The sequence below is a fragment of the Astyanax mexicanus genome, chromosome 12 (assembly GCF_023375975.1).
Source record: "Astyanax mexicanus isolate ESR-SI-001 chromosome 12, AstMex3_surface, whole genome shotgun sequence".
NCBI lineage: Eukaryota > Metazoa > Chordata > Actinopteri > Characiformes > Acestrorhamphidae > Astyanax > Astyanax mexicanus.
The window spans coordinates 12,131,535-12,152,334 of record NC_064419.1 but is presented as its reverse complement, the minus strand read 5'-3'; the positions used below and the strand labels follow the sequence as shown (position 1 = coordinate 12,152,334).

Here is a 20,800-nt window from a genome sequence, read left to right as displayed (position 1 = left end):
AAAGTCTGTAAACACCTAATTCTCTCCAGGAGAGTAAGGTGTTGATTGTTGATATACAGCTCTGGAATAAAAAAAATATGAGACTGTATTTTTTTACTATATTTTACTATATTTTAGTAAAATTAACATTGTGGTTTTATTCCATAAACTACTTTCTCCCAAGTTACAAATACAAATAATGTAATTTATAACATTTATTTGCAGAACATGAGAAATGGTCAAAATAATAAAAAGTGCTTTTAAACCTTAAAGAAAATGCAAGTTCATATTAATTTAGAAACAACAATGCTAATGTTTAATGTTTTAAAAGTTTAGAAATCAGTATTTGGTGGAATAACCCTGATAGTCACAGCTTTCATGCATCTCGGCATGTTCTCCTCCACCAGTCTTACACACTGCTTTGAACCCCATTAAAACCAATGAAATATAATCAAGAGGAAACAGATGGTCACAAAGCAGGTTATTTACAGGCTTTTTGACAGAAACATATCTCTATCTATTGAGATTTACTCTGCAGCTTCTATATGTAAAGATGTACAATCCCCATTATTTTTTTTTTTAATTGCATTAAAACTGTCATTCAATTAATTAAATTAATATTATTACCCTCCCCTCACTAATATATAATATATTAATTAAGTACTGTGTAATTATATCATTATATTATTACACAGTACTTTAACTAAATTAAATATTGACCAAATAATGTTTTTAGCCTACTTTAAATCTAATGTTTTTGCCACCTGTATTTTTTTATTATATATTTTAATTATGGATGTTCTTATCCAATGCAGTGTTTATTCAAGGGCTTGTTTTTTTTTTTTGGTATTTTAAGTTCAGATTGAACAGATCGAGCTCTGTTAATTCAGTGTGTACCACTATACACACCACACAGTAAGTGATTCCACTGGAAAAAAATCTACATTAAAATAATATATTCCCACACAGCCGGACACACGTCAATCAAATGATCATTAATGCATCCTCCTGCCTGTGGAGGCCCACATATATTTCCAAATGACAAATTAGCATGTGCGTGTGTGTGTGTTAGTTAGTGTGTGCTTGTGGCATTATCTCCATCTCCATCCAGTATCTTCATAAATATTGCAGATGGCATTAGCCTGTCCATAAAACACCTAACTCAACACTGTAATATAATGTTAATTTGAAAAGTGTCTTTTCTGAAGAAACCACACAACAGCTGCACAGCTTAAATGGTTCCCACCTTCAGGCAGATGATTCAGGCGATTGCTACATGATCTCTAGGCTGAAACAGTTCCCAATTGGTCACCAGGCCCTTTGCAACAAGGTAAGCAAACCAATCATTTGCCTAAAGGTTTGAGCTGACCTGGGGCCCCCAGACAATGACTGGTTATGAACTGAATGCAACCGCACACTATGTGAGCGGCCCTTTAAATTCTGTCATGGTCAATTCAGAAAAATACAATAACACTGTTATCAGAATCCCCCTCAAGGTGGCGCCACCCACTAGTTGCTGACAGTAGCCAGACAGCCAGGTTCCTCATCCCCGCAGCCGGCAAAATACAAGGCAAATTGGGCCTCTGTGTGTAATTAAGCAGCAGGTAGACTAGCAACACACTATATGGGTAATGTTTATATGTTTACTACCTGCCCTTGCAGTCATTGCTAGTAATGAACTGGATTGTTGCAATGGATTGTTGCAATGGCACTTAAGGTGGTTGCTAGGGCATGTCAATGTATTTGGTTGTAGCAGGGGTTGATATGATGTTTAAAGTGGTTGCTACTGTAGTTACTATGGAATTTCAGATGGTTGCTAAGGGTCTCCAGGTAGTTGATATGATAAATTTATCATCTAGGATGCCGTGCTATTGCTAAGTTGTTTCTTGTTGTTTGATGAGGTGGCTGCCTTGGTGTCTCTGGTGGTTGCTAGGGTGTTGCAAAGTGGGTGATTGGGTGAGTGGATTGGGTCAATTTTAATAGTGTATCTGTACTGTATTATTGTGATATAGAAAGAGAGAAAAAACATTGTACCCTATTCTTTCCTATGGGACAAACTGTAAATACATTATTTTATTGCCAAAAGCATTCGCTCACCTGTTTAGATCACAAACTGTGTTCAGTCCAATCACTTCCATGACCACAGGTGTATAAAAGCAACCTTTAGGAATCCAGACTGTTTCTATAAACATTAGTGACAAATATTTGTTTTTTATATTTATGTTTATATATTTATGTTTTTATTGATTAGATTGTTTTAACTTATTTACTTCCTTTAATGGAATTTACTGACATTCTAAACTCATAAAAATGACCACAACAAAAACATGGCATGTGAACAAGAATTAAAATATCTTCATTTGCCTCATTATTCATTTTTAATTAATAAAACAACACTTCCTATAAGTGGCATGTCTGTTAGATTACATAAGCATACTTATATCACATTATAATGCATTAAAGAGAAAAAAAACATGGTTATACATATTTTGTTACTCATCATAATAAGTTTCCATGATGACCATGATTTTCCTTAGAGAGTGCAACAAGACATAATAATGTATTATAAATGTATATAAGCTATTATAATATTTAACATAAGTGTAATTCATGAATAGTTAAAAGTGCTGTAATTATAGCATGCTTTTTTAAGACAGCTTTGTAGATGTTCTTGGTTCTTATTGACATATAACATCTTAAACCAAACACAACCGATGATGCATTATGATGCACAATTCATAATGCATAATAACACATAGCTCATAACTTTTTATAGATATTTATTGCCAAGTTTATTATAGTGCCTTATGAATCCATTAAAATGTGTTATGAGTATGCTGTTATAGAGTCTAATTGACATTAGATTAATAGAAATTGTTACTATTATTGATAGCATTTATATTAATAATACTTAATATTGGTCCAAGATGACGAGAGGAGTATCTACCTACTTCTGAACTTAATCCCAAAATCCCCAAAACAAACACCAGCTGATATAATAAAACAACATTAATTAGGTTATCACATGCTTCCCCTTGGTATATGGTCTTTCTCTAAAGAAAAACTTTATTTATTTATTTATTTATATATTTATTTTCCTCATTTTATCACTACTTCTGAACTTAACTGGGTTCTTATCTTCTTAAAGACTTAAAAAAAACGATTCAGTTGAATCACTTCATCAATCATGAATCATTTAAGTGGTGGTTAAATCAGATATCTGATAGTCCGATGCAAAGAATCATTTCCTAATCAGAGGTTTGAGCTCGTGTGGAATAATTACAGATCTGATTTGCATACTGAGATCACATGGGAGAGTTCAGTAACGCAAATCTAATATTCACACAGCCGGACAGGCGTCAGTCCATTGATCATTTATGCATCCTTCTGCCTGTGGAGGCTCACATATACTTTCAAATGACAAATTAGCATGTGTGTGTGCTTGTGTGTGTGTGTGTTTGTGTATGTGTGTGTGTGTGTGTGATGGTATTCTCTCACTCCTTCCATCCAGTAAGTTCATAAATATTGCAGATGGCATTAGCGGTTTCTGTAAAAACATAACGCTGAAGTCTCACGCGTCCTCCCCCCCAGTCAGCAACACTGTTTTCTCTATTCAGAGCACGAAGTTAATTTATTCTTAATTTCTCACTCATGTGAGCTTCATGAGACCTCAGGCTATAATCACTTTCACCGACTGCCCCGTGCTGAATCCCCCCAACCTGCAGAAAACAGCAGCAGCAGCATCATTCCCTCTGTTCCACACATCTCCAGCAGCCTGCATCACTCTCAGCGCAGGTCATTAAATGTTAAAACTCAGCTGCTCTCGCCACGCCCCCAACACTCGCTTCCTCCACTCCTCCATATCTACACTCTCTCTCTCTTTCACTCACTCTCTCTTATACACACATCTCATATATCTCACCTGTCTCTCTCACTTCCTTACTATCTGTCTCACTTTCACTTATCTTCTCCCTCTCTTAGCTTTAACTCCCTGTCTTTCCACTATCATCTGTCTCTATATTCCTTTCCCTTTTCCCCTTTCTGTCTCGTATCCACTCCCTCTCTCTCTCTTTCTTTCTCTCTTTCACTCTCTCCCTTATACATATATCTTATATATCTCCCGCGTCTCTTTCTGTATCCTCTCTCTCCTTCTCCCCTTTCCCCTTGCCTTCCTTTTTATCTCCCTCTTTTTTTCCCATCCTCCATCTCTTGCCTCCATCTTTTTCTTTTTCCCCTCATCCTCTACATCTAATTTCTCTTTCTCAAATTTCTCTATATCTCCCACATCTCCCTTTAATATTCCATCCATTGTCTCTTTTCCTCCATTACTTTTCTTTTTCTTTAACTAATTTATCTTACTTTTCACTCTCTCTCTCCTCTTGCTCCATCTCTTCTTCCATATCTTTCCTTTTCTCTTTCTGTCTCTTTTCTCATTTTCTATTTCTGTCCCTCGTCCTCTCTTGATGTCATCAATGCTTACCCCACTGAACATAACTATAATTAAGAAACACACAAAGTAATGTTTGAAAGACTTGTTTGATTTTGACATGATTTTAAAGAATGATTTTAAAGTTATTTGTGTATTATTTGTAATTTAAACACTTTTACTATTATTCTTTACTATTGTTTGGCTGTAGATTATATTATACTATTACATAATATAACTAAGGAATAAAACACGAGAGGGAGTGTGCTATCACCAATAACATCACGGCTGTGATTTGGTCATAGGCACGAGCTGAAGGCGAGTAACACCATGAATGTTAGCTTGAAGTCAAAATTGGAGTCATCTGCATGTGAAAGCTGCGCGTTTGCAAGTATTTCTGCTTGTTATGTTGGCTGTTGTTGGTTAGCTAGCCGGCTGGACTGTGGTTAGGCTAATGTAGCTTGTTTTAGCTCACCAGTAGCTTAGCTTAGCCTGTCTGGTTACCGTTCCAGCTATTAGACTGCGGCCGAGGTGACTGATGGATTTTTTTTCTAATTTTTTCCAGAAAAAAACGAGTCAGTGCTGCGGACGAGCGTGCCTTGGTAGGGCGCTAGCCTGTGCTAAGCTAATGCTTGTGCTGGTGGAGGCATTGATTTAAAACCGCCCTGTGTGTACACTCTAAAAAACAGAGGTACGATATGAGTACTTTTTTGTACTTGAAGGTACACTCTTTATAATTGTACCCTCAAAGGTACAATATTGGTCTTTACAGGGTCAGATTTGTTCCCTCTGAAGTACAAAGTCATTTCTAACAGCAATAAGTACAGATTTGTACCATTTAACCAGCCAAAAGGTACATTCAGTATTCTGCATCACTGTACTAATGAAAAGTATATATTTAAATTGCACATTTTTTATTTGAAAGCCAGACAATTTTGTATCATCAAGTTTTTGAGCCATTTTTAGTTGATGACAATGTTTATAATCTTTATAATCTATACTGGCACAAAAAAACATGGGTACAAAAAAGGACTTTCACTGAAAGGTACTTTTTTGAACCTCAATATAAGGTACAGCCCCAGCGACAAGCTTTGTACTCTTTTAAGTACAAATCTGTACTTATATTTCTTAGAGTGTACATGCCGTTACTCAGCAACGTGTTAACAGAGTTATACAGATTTAGTGTGAGAAGGCCGTGCTGTTATCACAAATATCGGCACGGCTAGAACACTTCTCAACCAATCAGATTTTGAGGTCGGAACTAACTGTTGTATAAATAAAATTGTTAAAATATTAACATATTTGGTTATGTTTAGATGTCAGTGGGTGCTTTGGGTTCTTCTATCACAGAAGAACTGCTGGTTCTGTAAATAAGCATGTTTGTTGTAGAAACACTGTAAATGTGAAGAAGGTTTAAATTAATCTAGAATTTAACACTCGCACACATCATTATGACAACCTTAATTTTGGAACCAAAAGAGGTTTTACTGTAGAATTGCTGAAATAATCCTTTGAAGGACCTTACTTTAAAAAAACATTTTTTAATTAGTACCTCCTGAAAGGAAGCAACAACTGTGTGTGAGAGTATGTGTGTGTGAGTATGTGAGTGTGTGTGAATTCTAAAGGTCTGAAAAGTCATCATGATTTGCTAACTGATTTGTAAAAGTGTGTATGTACGCGCGTGTGTGTGTGTGCAATCGCGTGGGAGGTTTCTACATCTCATCTGACCTTGGACAGATATCCTGCCATCTGTCTCCGAGACGTCATCAGAACACACACACACACACACACACACTCAGGTTAAAGCCTACAGCTGCTTCTATATTACTTTTCCCTCTCCTTTCATTTATTCAGTAATATTTCTCGACCCTCTCATTTCTCCTTTTCTCACAGTCCACTCACTCACCCTCTCACCCTCTCTCTCTCCCTCTCTCTCTCTTTCTCTCAATCCCTCTCTCTCTTTCTCCTTCTCTCTATCAACAGATCCTTTAACGGGTTCTGACTGCGTGTGAGACGCCAGTCTAACGAGCTGAACCCGCTCCCAGCTTTGATACTGGCAGGCCTCGCTGTCACAATCGCTGAACCCGGCCGACTCTCATTACCTTTTGTTTACACAACTCTTCTCTGCTATTTTTACTCCGCCGCTTCTTCATCAGTGCAATAAGACAGCTGCACAGCTCCTCCTTTAATATATGCTTTCACATTCATCCAGCAGCTAGCCTGCTGCACTGCTACTCTAAAACATCTGTGCACAATAAACAATACGCCTCACATATCGTACATATCCTCCTCGCTCACTACTGTTTATACAGTACTGTGTGTACCATACAAGGGTTGGACAATGAAACTGAAACACCTGTCATTTTAGTTTGGGAGGTTTCATGGCTAAATTGGAGCAGCCTGGTGGCCAATCTTCATTAATTCCACATTGCACCAGTAAGAGCAGAGTGTGAAGGTTCAATTATCAGGGTAAGAGCAAAGTTCTGCTCAAAATATTGCAATGCAAACAACATTATGGGTGACATACCAGAGTTCAAAAGAGGACAAATTGTTGGTGCACGTCTTGCTGGAGCATCTGTGACCAAGACAGCAAGTCGTTATGATGTATCAAGAGCCACGATATCCAGAGTAATGTCAGTCTACCACCAAGAAGGACCAACCATATCCAACAGGATTAACTGTGGACGCTGTAAGAGGAAGCGGTCTGAAAGGGATGTTCGGGTGCTAACCCGGATTGTAACCAAAAAAACATAAAACCACGGGTGCCCAAATCACGGCAGAATTCAATGTGCACCTCAACTCTCCTGTTTCCACCAGAACTGTCCGTCACCACAATAAATTATTGTGCTCTAAAACCAGGTGTTTCAGTTTCATTGTCTAACCCCTGTATGTGCTCTGTAATACTGACTAAATTACATTATATTACATATATATATATATATATATATATATATATATATATATATATATATATATATATATATATATATATATATGTGGGCTGAGGGACTGTGTAATATAACAGCTATGGGCAAAATTGGGAAAAGTTACTTTTAAAACAAAACTTTTCAAATAATATAAGTGAAATAAATATTACAGTTTTTTACAACTCCTAACAAGTGTGTATCAGTACCTAAAACAATTTTAATAAATTCTAAATATAGCAACACACCTTCCTCATATAGTTAAACATGTCTGGCAATTACTTTATTGGAAATCTTAACTATAATACCTTGATGTATCTCACTCACACTCTCTCTCTCTCTCTCTCTCTCTCTCTCTCTTTCCTGCTCGCTCTCCTCCTACTGCAGTGCAGTGGAGCATCGTCATGGAAACAAGCGGGAGGCAAGATGGCAGAGTTTTACAGCACCACTCTTGCCTCTGTGTGTATGCATGAATGTGTGTGTGTGTGTTGTATGGCTGTGTAGGTGGAGGTGAATGGAGAAGCTACAACTCTACAATCAACTATGACCATGAGAATGCTTTCCCTCTCTCTCTCTTTTTCTCTCTCCCTCACTCTCTCTCCTTTGCACACACACACACACACACACAAACACACACAAATAATCATTAATGAGAGCTCTGGACTGATGGACTCTGGACTGGTGCTCTCTCTACTTCACTTTACTTTAAGACCAAAAATGTCTGCTACTCCTCCTCTCCTCCTTTCCAACTGCTCCTCTCCTCCTTCTCCTCCTTTCCTACTGCTCCACTCCTCCTCCTCCTTTCCTACTGCTCCTCTCCTCCTCCTCGTTTCCTACTGCTTCTCTCCTCTTCCTCCTCCTTTCCTACTGCTTCTCTCCTCTTCCTCCTCGTTTCCTACTGCTCCTCTCCTCCTCCTCCTTTCCTACTGCTCCACTCCTCCTCCTCCTTTTCTACTGCTTCACTCCTCTTCCTCCTGCTTTCCTACTGCTTCTCTCCTCTTTCTCCTCCTTTCCTACTGCTCCTCTCTTCCTCCTCCTTTCCTACTGCTCCTCTCCTCCTCCTCGTTTCCTACTGCTTCTCTCCTCTTCCTCCTCCTTTACTACTGCTCCTCTCCTCCTCCTCCTTTCCTACTGCTCCACTCCTCCTCCTCCTTTTCTACTGCTTCACTCCTCCTCCTCCTTTCCTACTGCTCCACTCCTCCTCCTCCTTTCCTACTGCTCCTCTCCTCCTCCTCCTTCCCTACTGCTCCTCTCTTCTTTCTCCATTCCAACTGCTTCTCTCTTCCTCCTCCTTTCTTACTCTTCCTCTCCTACCACAAAAGAAAGTGGAGGAATGGAGGAGAGGAGCAGGAAGAGTGGAGAGAAGGAGCAGTAGTAATTGGGGAAATGGGACAGCTGATCCTCTTTAATAATATGTTGACTACTGATGAACTGATCATAATGTTTGCTTTCATCTCATCTTAATACTGCCCAGCCAATCAGAGCATCAGGTGTGTTTGGGTAAAGCCATTACTGAACTTTGCTGGAAAGCAGCCCTTCATGTATTGTACAATCATTCCAGTACCGTTCATTCCATGTAATGTAATCTACCTAGAGCATGGTGCCAGTAGGTTCATATTTTTGTTTATCTGCTTCACAGAGTCCTATTCTATTGGTAATACTTCACTATAGGGAATATACAAGCTGTGTGTGCATTTGCACATATGTGGCAGCAATGTCTTTAACTTAAAGTAATGAAACAGTTTCCTCAGAAGAGATTTCCAAAAAGATTTTGACAAACTGTGGCAGCATTTCTGACTCAATTAAGCCTTTTGAGTTTAATTGATGAGTTCAGCACTTGAATAAAAATATATAATATAATCTGAGCTTAGAAAATATCGCCTCCCATCACGCACACCAGCTGCCCACAGGCCTGCACTGACAGTGTGACAGAGCGGAGACGGGACACGAGCGCGGTGCTGCCGCTGGAAGCGGTCGCTAGGCCGCGTTTCCATGGCAACAGGGTGTGTTGTCTTTTTCCTGGTTGACCTTGGCGTCTGTGAGGCAAAGTGAGGCTTTAGGCTGGACGAACTAAGGTTTTCATGATGAGACGGGATGAGTCACTAATGCCAAAGCAAACATTGTTCACCTAGTGCTATCTTAAGGTCAGGCCACGCCCACCAAAACAATGAAATAATGAAGTGATATGAAGCAAACGGTCCATCCTCCTGCTGCAGTACTTTACCCCACACACAGTGTGGCCTTGCTGTATTCTATACATGCATATACATCATTCCCAACAGCAGAAGAAGTCAAAGGAAGTGCATTTGCATAGAAACTTAACTGGCTTACATCATTTACGTCAGAAAAAAAACTAATTTTCAAACTAATATATAAACTAAAGATGTCCCCGATCCGATCATGCAATTGAAAAATCAGGGCCGATCACATCATTATTCTAAAAGAATGAGAATTTACGTCAGAAAAGTGTCAAAAAAATTATCAAACAAACATATAAACTAGGGATGTCTCTGATTGATCATGTAACTGGAAATCTGGGCCAATCACATCACTATTCTAAAAGGAAGAGAATTGGGTGGAAAAGATCCAGATCCCTGATGTATCAAAAAAATCAACGTTATGTTACTCCACAAGCATTTATTTCCTCAATTAAATTATTACTTAAACTTACGTAAAGTATCAAATCTACCCTGACATATTATATAATACAGTAAAAAATCTAGTGTAAATCAGGTCAGTGAGGCCTAATAAACTACATATTGCTGTCTCCCCCTAAATATACAGGGAATTACCAGCATTCAACATAAATCCTGATCTTAATTATGATTAATCACAGAATTGTTGTTGTGTGACATTTTTTTGGTTTTTTTTTTATTCAATAAAAGATGCATATTTATATAGTAATCATTTATATGGCTATTTAGTACTTGTTTCTTTTGTGATAAAAACTTGCTGCTTTGATACCTTTGTTTTAATAATAATTAAAAATAAATAAAACATGGATGTTTCTTTTTTACTACTTTTCAATACTGCTTTGAAGTATTGGATCAGGACTCGGCATCGGTGGATACTTAAAAATCAAATGACTCACACTCGGGGGCAAAAATGATTTAAAAATGTGATCGGGATATCCCTAGTATCCCTAGTCAAACAAATAATTTATTAAAAAATCACATCCTGTTTAAATTTGGTTGTACTCTCCTTTCACATCCCATTAAAAGCTCCACCACATACACATACATACCTACAGTGAACTGTGTGTAAAGTAAACTTTCAGAAAAGCTCTTTTAAATGAGTGAAAGTAGGCCAGGCAACGGACTGATGCTTAGAAAAAAGGTAATAAACAGAAAAGCAGGAGCAGATGTCCTACATTTGGACTGGTTTCAGTACGAGCCTTTGATTCGCTAGAGATATTTTTTAGAAGCAATCTCTTGCAGAGCAATTAGGGGATACTGTAATAAAGAGGTGCACACACACACACACACACACACACACACAGTTTTGAAGAGTATGGACTCTAGCTTATGTAGTGTTTGGTGTATCATAGTGGATAGCTTGGTTCTTTGGTAAGATTCTCATCACAACATTCACCAATCTGTGTAACACGATTCACATGTAAACCTTTTTGAACAAGAGCATGAGCTACAGTAAATGCTGTAAATGTTGCCTTTTAATAAGAAAAAATTATTTCTCAATTTTTCTTAATGTATACCTATGTTTCTTATCAGTAATTAATGTCAACATCGGTCTATTATGGATGCCTCATAGATGCTCAAATAACATTCAACTGATATTCAACTAACATAAAACCAAATATCTATTAAAAACTCTCAGTAACATAACTCTAAATGAGCTGCTAGCAATACCAAAGACGCCCTAAATCTGGCTGTGCAATCCTCAAATGACCGGTGCACTATAGATCACTAAAATATGGCCCTAAGATATTTCATACTAAGTTGTATTAGTTTAGGATTGGAGTTCATCCCCATACTGGTAGATTACCAGGCCTAAACATTGGGGATTGGATTTTCTAACATTTATCTTTAAACAGTTCTCCACTATCCTAATATTTCTTCTGAGGCGTCTGTCTGATCTAAGTAGACAAACAGATGCATAGTCTATCAAATCTGGCATTTCCACATATCCAGCGGCATCCCACATATCCGGTAGGGCTGGAACTAATGATTAATTTGGTAGTCGACTAATCTGATGATCATTTTTTTGATTAGTCGATTAGTCAACAATTATTTCTGCCATGTCCTCTGCCTCTAAAAACAACAGAAAAACATCTAAACATGAGATTTAAAAGGCATTTAAATGTCCACATGCTGTTTAAACGTGGAGAGTGCTTATATTTAGTGAATAAATATGTAATCTGTTGTGTTTGGGCACTTTTAGAGACACAGACCAAGTTTCTTCTGTCCTCCAGCACTTTGTGTAATGCAGTACTGTTACGAATTAATGATTAGTCGACAATGAAATTTATAGTTTTTATATAATTTGAAATTATATCGACTAATGGTTGTAGCCCTAATATCCGGTGGCATCAAAAGCATTTTAAGAACTTTTTGATTTTCTAGGAAAATAAAGTCATTATTTATCTGTCAGTATTCTTCATCAGAGTTGGACACATCACATCTTGTCCTAGACACCATGCACACACCATCACCCACTCACCAACATCACACAGCATTCTTACCTCTTTGCACCAGCATGGTGACCTCACTGCCGCGTGGGCATTTGCTGAGCAGATCCACCACCTGGTTGTGGCTCATGCTTTGCACGTTCCTCTTGTTCACCTCCACCAGGATGTCCCCCTCCTTCAGGCCGCGGCAACGCGGGTAATCCACGATCTGCTTGACCTTCTGCCCTCCGCAGGTGCCGCTGCCGCAGTCGGCGATGGTGAAGCCGAAGCCCTTATCGCCCTTCTCCATGTGCACAGTGATGAGCTCCGGCTGCGTGGCGATGGACGACGCTAGAGTCACCACGTCACTGCCGTAACCCTCCGTCATCGCCGCCGCGGAGCCGGGGCCCTCCGCCGTGGGGCTGTAGGGGCGGGGCTCTGCGGGCCCTGGGGCTGTTTGGCTCAGGCCCAGCGGGGGAGGGTCGAAGGCCTCCTGACCATTGACGATGATGGGCTCCTTGTCCAGGATGGCCACAGAGGTGACCAAGCTGGTGTTAGGGTCATCAGGGTCGAACGGCAGCGGGTAGCCACGACACAACTCGAGCTGGACCATGGAGCCGATGGGGATGGACTGGAAGATTTTCACCACCTGGGCGTGGGTGTAGCCCAGGACGATGGTGTCGTTGACGCTTACGATGACGTCACCTGGAGGACAGAAACACAGGCATAAGCATGTCTTAAATGTTTGAAATAACTCAGATATACAGAAACAGAAGCAATTCAGAAACAATATCTAAAAGAAAAGAACAATAATTTACCAATAAACACCTAGGTGTTGCTATCTTACACCCCACCAACAGTCTATTCTAACATCTTGCGCCTGCATTGTTTAAATAGCAACAATGTGTGTGTTAATATATCTACACTGATGGGTGTGGTGGTCTGGAAGTGAGGTGTGTTTTTGAATTTCTGGTGTGTTGCTATCTTGGCAACAGAAAACACAGGTGCACCACTGACTGATTAGAACCCTAACAACAATCAGAAGTCAGACGTTAATTGCTATCTTGGCTACACAGGTGTGATGTGATGTGGACAGTTGGTTGTTTAACAGTAACAGAATATTTTTAAAGCTTTCTTTTGTTGAGTTTTTATTACACAATACCTCTTTGAATCCTGCACCACACAAATAACATAAAAAACAAAAATAATAATAAATAAAACTATTACTAAAATTAATGAAAACTAAACTAAAACTAAGCACAAAAAAACAATAAAAACTAACTGAATTAAAGGGGAAAAGTCAAAAAGATAAAAAATGAAACTATAGTGAAAAATGTAACTATTATAACGTTGGTGTGAACACGCATACCTGTCTCCATCTTTCCATCCACAGCGGCAGGTCCGTCCAGCACCAGACTCTTAATCTGTAAAAACTCATCCGGCTCATCTCCTCCTACCACAGTGAATCCGAAGCCGCGTCTGCTCTTCAGCAGTTTAGTGCTTATAAACGTCCCCTTCAGTTCTGCAGGGTTCCGCGTGAAAAATGGCTTCCCTCCTATAGAAACAAACACACACTCATGTTTACACGAGGGCTTAGTACTACATTTAAGACATTATAAGATATTATCCTAAACCACAAATCTATTAAACCTGAATTTCAAAGAGCTCCCATTTCTATTTTCTTATTTGTTCAATAAATTGAAATCCCAAATTACATAATTTGTAATGTTATTCACAATGCATTAAGCTTTAGACATTATTAGCTGCATTAGTACATAATTAAAAGTCTGATGCATGTTGCATAAGCAGCTGCATTATGTATTGTTAGGACAAGATAAATACACTGTAGCATCATTTGTTATGCAAACTGCTGAGTATAAATTGTTCCCTAATTTAGTGAGGCTGTGTGAGTGTGTCAGAAATGATCTGTCAGTGCGGTTCATCGCATTTAATAATTAATCATCTTTAGTTTCACGAAGATCATTTCGCCAACTGTTTAAATCAAATTATAGAACTGAAACTCAGCTCACATAAACTGTTCTGCACATAAACTGAAGCTTTCACAGATTTACTATCAGCAGTGAGCATGAGAAGCTGCCATATTAAAAACTGAGCTAATAATAAAATATATATTTAATAAACCAGAGGTTTTCAATTTGGTAAAATGAAGGAAAAACATCATAATTTAGTGATCTCTCTCTCTCTCTCTCTCTCTATCTATCTATCTATCTATCAATCTATCTATCTATATACACATAAGGTGCACTGGATTATAAGATGCAGCAGGTCTTCAGTTTATGAACAGTAACCTTAGATTCCCAAATTACTCCAGCACTAAGCCTGGAGCATTAGCGGCGTTATGCTAGCTGGAGTTAGCAGCAGGCTACAGGCCGATTACACTAAATAGAGGTTAGCGGCTAATGCTAATACTGCTCCAGCCCTGGTGTTGAAGAACTAAACTGAAACTCCTGTGTAACTCTGTACTTCAGCAGATTGGTACAGTGTTTCCTTCCTTCCTTCCTAAAATGTGGTGACATAACAGCAGAAGTATCTGAACTTTCTTCTTCTAACATTTTAAAATACACTCATTTTAAAAATCTCTAATCATGTACTAATACATGTACATAAACAATTAAAAAATGTCTAATTTGAGCTTTAGTGCAAAGGAGCACGAGCCGTGTCTCTGCACGATGCTGACAGCACCATAACAAATCAAAAGCGCTCTGAAGACGAATCCGCTTGTTCTGACAGGAGCCTCATTACATAAGCCTCTGTCTGCTGCAGAGCGTGAGTGAACGCAGGCCCTGCAGAACAGGCTTCTTTCAATCATATCACTGACACAACAAGCTTATGCTTACTTTTCGAGCCCGGCACCGGCGGGAGGGGCGGGCCACTCTGGGGGTCTCGGTACGTCTCCAAGTGGTTTGGAACATACGCTGCAATCGGAGCCCCGGCAGACGAGTGCTCCTCTATCCATTCTGTACAGGAAGCAAACGAGAGAAGGACAGATTTACACCATCTAAAAAATACAGAAATATATATATATATATATATATATATATATATATCTTTTTTATGCAGTTAGCATAAGAGAAGCTATTCAAACGGCTGAAATGATCAACATTAAAATAAAATCACATATTGTTATAGATGATTAATTACATAAATTAAAATACAAGAAAAATCACATCACAATTTAACTGCACTAGAACAATACATAGAGTACAACAGATCATATATATATATTATAACAGGTGTAAAAGCAGTGAACACACTGTGAGGAGCAATACAATTATAGAATTTGGAATGGAATTCTGCAATAAACAATAAAGCTCTACAGCATAGACTACATATGATTACAACATGAATTTCATCATATAGGTGTTATTGTATGGACCACAAATTAACATTAGCAAAAACATAATCTATAACTGTATTAACTTTTAAATAGTGGAAAAACATAGCACAGCACTTCATTTCCCAGAATACCTTGCATTTTATCCATTTTATCTTTAAAATGGTTGTCCAAACATTTAGGCAATTTAAGAAACTAATTATCATTCGATAAAACAATGTTACCTTGTAAAATACTTTATTAAATGACCATTACATTTTCCATCTTTAATTATTTGATTACTCTGAAATGAAGATATTGTTAATTATTTAACATTGAGGGAATGCATGCTTAGGGCCCTATACGTTAGTGATCTATGGGTCTATCTTTAACCATGCACCACGCAGCTTGAGTTAGGGTGTGTCAGTGTGTCTTTGCTATTGTAACTACGGGAAAGGTGCACCTTTTGTGCAGCTTGAAGCACACAAAAGGCATGTACTTATTATTTTAATTAATCATAAGTGTGTTTTGGGCGTAATGTGAAATAAATCAATCAGTGTGTCACTTGCTCATCATTCCCTTTAAGAGCCAGGTGCGCTCTGAGTTTGGAAGATGAGCTGAATTAATCTCCGCTATTTAATATTAGAAACATAGTACTCTGCTGTCTAGATAAAGTAAGTTCTGCTCTTTGATATGATGTGTGTATGATATCTGTACATTACTCTGCTCTTCAGTTATGAAGGTTAGAAAACCAGCACCAGGCTACTGTTTTAGATGGTCTAATTCTGTGTATTCCGTGTTTAAATCTGAATCACCCTTATTATTCTGTCTGTGTTAGGAGCCTTGCGCAGCAAAGTAGTCAGCAAATCTTTGGCCTCCCTTACTGCTAAAATATTTACTTGAAACTAATTGTTATAGAATTTAGTATAGAAGAATGGTTGATACTGATATGTTCATTCCTATCTTACACCTCGTTAACAGTCTATTTTCACATCTTGCGGCCAAGCTGTTAAATCGCGTTAGAGTTTAAAAATATATATCTACACTGAAGGGTGTGCTGGTTTGGAAGTGAGGTATGTTCAGGTAAATTTCTGGTGTGTTGCTTTTTTACCTCAACAATAAACATAATAAAAAATAAAATATCATTGCTGTTCCCTTAAATGAGCTGTTGGTGTATCTTCACAGCGTGAACATGCAGATCAGTATCCTCTGCTGAGACGTGCAGAAGCGCTGCGCTGTTAAGATACAAACGTGCCAAAGTCACAGAGCTTCTAGGTTCTTTAAGGGAATGACTAGTGACACACTGACTGGTTTATTTCCCACTACACCCAAAACACACCCATGATTAAGTAAGAGAATTTGTACAAGCCTTTTGCAAATTTCGAGCAGCACAAGAGGTACTTTTCCTGTCATTATAATAGCAAAGACACACTGACATGCCTTAAATCAAGCTGCATGGTGCGCAATTGTCGTCTCACCTGTAGATCACTAAAATAGGGCCCCATGTGTGTACTTTTTATGTAGCAATATAAAAACTACTGTATTTTTTTCATAAAATATTAAAGTAAAAATAAAAGTAAAGATCAGTGGTGATCAAAAACAAGACATATAAATATTACTTGAAATACTTAATCATTAAATAAAAACATTTAAAAAAATATCACAAAAAAATATTCTGGGAAATGAATGCGGGTCATTTTTAACCCATGCTGTTGTGTATATGAGGTAAATATAAAATGTGTTAAAGAGAGAAGGTAAAAAACGTGACGAACCTCTGACGTAGCGCTCACCTTCTGGTGGCTGCTGTATATCGACCTGTTTTTTACGTCTGGCCTCCAGCACTGGATTCTCATACTGCGTCTTTCTGTTAATGTGACTGAGAGAGAGAGAAAGAGAAAAAGAGAAAGATAAAAAACATAGTTATTGTCTCTGTGATGAATCTCTCGACAGGGGTGTTCTGATACACACACACACACACACACACACACACACACACACACACACACACACACACAGGCAAATCCCAACCATGCAATAAAGCTGAACACACCCACACAGATGCTGTTATCTATGTTGAGCCCTGGAAAATTAAAGCGGGGAAGGAATCATAACCCAGGACTGTATTGGGTTTCCTCCTTTTCTACTGCACACTGTGGTGAGAGACGTGTGATGGAAAGAATAAAAGAAAGAAATGAAACTCTCGATACTTACTCTACATAATATACGCCATACACTGGGTCATCTATCTTCTCCCAACCTGGAGGCAACTCTGATACAGGAAGAAAGAGAGATGGAATTAATAGATCGTCTCAAGATCCAGTGTGGAACCCAATTCTCCATTTAGCTGTTCTTCATCCCAGCTTCATAGTTACTGAACATCTCCCATGTGTGCCTGAGATCTGCTAAATATAGGAAGAACGTCTCCTTTCTGGGTGAATTTTACAGTCTGTAGTCTTGTGATTGTCTTCCAAAGACAAGGTGGAGCTTTAAAGGAATGGCTGAAGCGTGTTTTGTGTTTTATGCTAAGCTAAAGCTGTGGATGGGGCATTTAGCGATGTTTAAATTAAAGGTGGACAACAATACCACCTTAAAATAATATAAAAATATTTCAGAGTATATTTGCGAGAACAGTATTCTTGATAAAATGACAAAACAATAAAAAAACATTTAATTAAATGTTAAAAATTTATATCACAGCAGACAAAATATGTTACATTTTTTAGTATAACAGTTTTTAACTTTAAAAAAGGTCAAACAGTAGTTCATAAAAAAACTGACTTTTGTACAAAATAATAAAAATGTAGCAAATAAATAATGCAACATAAAAAACAACAACCTTAATACTGAAGTGCAGACTATGTAGTGCATGAATATAAACTGCAAACATAAAAATATACAAAAATAATAATGATAATAATAATAATAATACTAATAACAGTAGCAAAACAAAAATACTATAGACTACCACTATTATCAGGATTTTCAAATTACAATATTATTGTGTACGACATTATTTAAAAACATTAGTTTATGTATTATTCTGAAAAGTTTCCTCAAAAGGAACTTTATCAATTAAAATATCACAATCTTAAATGATTCTTAAATTGTCATTTGGTTTGTTTCATTGGAATCCTTTGGTAGATAGATGTGTCAGAGCTCTTACAGGGCTTACAGAGCTGCCTCTTACAGGGAATTACAAGTGACAGACTGACAGACTATTTCACATCACGCCCAAAACACACCCATTAGTACCTGAATTTTGCGTATTTCGATCCGCCAACGCATATTTTTTGCGCTTTCACAATACCAAAGACACACCGACAAGCCATAAATCCAGGTGTGCAACCTGCAATTGACAGGTGCACTGTAGAACACTAAAATAGGGCTCAATGACTTCCATTGAAAGTTAAGAATGATTTTCTTTTCCCTTTTCTTGTCAAGTTACCATTTTGAGAATTTTTTTAAGTTATTTGACAGCAACAATATATAAAACTTTTCAAAAATTCTAAATGGTTATGTTAATACTGTTATGAACCAAAGCACACGTTTTTATGCTCTGTACAGACTACCATCCACTATCATTCAAACCTATTACATGTTATACAACCAACATTCCACACTTAGATTTCTGACTCTTCCTAATGCTATGATGAGGACTTCACCTCCTGTTTACCGACTAGAGATGAGACTTTATCTCTGGACTGTCACCACTTAACAGACACACTGCTGCTTCTACAAACTTCAGTAAAGTATCAAAATATCAGTAAAGTTGGTACAGAAAAACAGAATACGATATGATTTGCAAATCGTTTTCAACCTATATTCAATTAAGCTCACTATAATGACAAAATACTTAATGTTCAAATGGATAAACATAATTGGTTTTTGCTAACATTCACTCATATTGAATTTGATGCTTCTGAGAAAATCAGAATTAGGATTTAAACAGAGGAAAATAAACAACAAGAGAGTCGAGCAGTGAACTACAGTGTTTACTATCTTATTTATCTATTAACTGTAGTGCAGAAACTGTAGTGAACTGTTTGTGACTGTTGGTTAATAGATCAGATCTTGTGGTCCCGCAGGGTTTAGGACCAATAAAAAAAGTGTTTATTTTTTCTGAGGCTATCTAGTTAGTGTACCAGCTTGTGATGCTTTGAGTACCACCAGTGTACCACAGTTTAAGAAACACTGCTATAGAGAGTTAATGAACACGTACTTCTCTTTATTATATAACAAACACAAATACAGTTCTGCATTTTATGAATGTTTAATTTATTGTCTTAAATATCAGATTGAACAGTACGCTGCTATTATTGTTAGTTATTTGTCTAATAGACTGTCATTACCTCTTCAGCAGTTGACTGTATCGGGTTTCACATGGAATCATCGACAGCTTGAGCGCTGAACACAAGCAAACAGCCTTTCTCTCACAGCAGATACATTACACAATCTATACACACACTAAGTGCTCCAGTCCTCCTACTGTTCCACATATCACTCTCTGATTCAGTCTACACCAGCAGACAGCCAACAGGACTCCGCCTCACACTCTCGCTCAACCTGAAGCCCTGAACTGAACCCTGATTTAAATATTATAATAGTGTACTTAAACTATATCCTTTTTTGTACTGGTGATGTCCTTTAAACAAAAATATACTTTTTATTATTTAAATTTGCTAGCAAGACATTCATTTTGTGTTGCTTATACAAATTAAAACTGTACTGATGAATCTTAAAGTGTTAAAACTATGCTTTAAAAGTTTATATTAGTTAACTTCTACAGGACTCATCAAAATATACATCCTTTACCTTAACATCTGACACACAAATAGAAGCCACTTACTTCAATAAACAAGTGACTAGAAGTGACATATTGATATATTATACAGTAGGGGTGGGCGATATGTCCCTAAAATAATATCACAATATTTCATGGTATTTTCATGATAACGATATGACAAAACAATGAATTAAAAATAAATATTTTAAGAATACACCACTGCAACAAAATGAAAATTAATGTTTATTATTGCATACGATATGAAATGGCACACCCATATCTGAGAAATTAAGAAATAGAAGAATTTTATCAGATTTGTAACAGAAGTCAACGATCTAGAATGTCATGATATTATTATTGCATTCCAAATATCTCCATAAATCCAGGATTAAAGTAAAATAAATGATACTGGACAGATATAATCTCTCTCTAGTAGATATATAAAGGGACATGTAAACAGTGTAAATTTTTCTTATGCTAAAAACAGCAAAAAAAATATTACCCTGATGCGATAAATAGGGTAGGTGATATGTTGCGATATTTCAGGGTATAATATTGTTAACGGTATTCAAAAATGTTGACGATATTATTGTGTATGATAAGATATGGCACACCCCTATTATACAGTAAATAACCCAAATATAACCCAAAAAGCTGGATTCCAGGATTTTTTAAAAACATTTGGATCAGACATATTTTAATATCAGTGGTTCAGATTGCGTTTGATTGT

General features: G+C 37.4%; 1 protein-coding gene across 12 annotated transcripts in view; it reads right to left on the bottom strand.

The window, feature by feature from the left end:
- The window catches only part of magi1a (membrane associated guanylate kinase, WW and PDZ domain containing 1a), a 209,362-nt gene that overhangs the window by 43,666 nt on the left and 144,896 nt on the right, over positions 1 to 20,800 (bottom strand). For 10 of the 12 annotated variants that reach the window (XM_049485726.1, XM_049485728.1, XM_049485722.1 and 7 more), the window contains exons 8-12: positions 17,499 to 17,556; positions 17,060 to 17,163; positions 14,812 to 14,931; positions 13,323 to 13,508; positions 12,029 to 12,658 (exon numbers count right to left, since the gene is read on the bottom strand). In XM_049485726.1, coding sequence (XP_049341683.1) covers positions 12,029 to 12,658; positions 13,323 to 13,508; positions 14,812 to 14,931; positions 17,060 to 17,163; positions 17,499 to 17,556 — 1,098 coding nt within the window. The remainder of the gene's footprint in view (positions 1 to 12,028; positions 12,659 to 13,322; positions 13,509 to 14,811; positions 14,932 to 17,059; positions 17,164 to 17,498; positions 17,557 to 20,800) is intronic. The other 2 variants (XM_049485724.1, XM_022670797.2) reach the window with 1 other exon arrangement.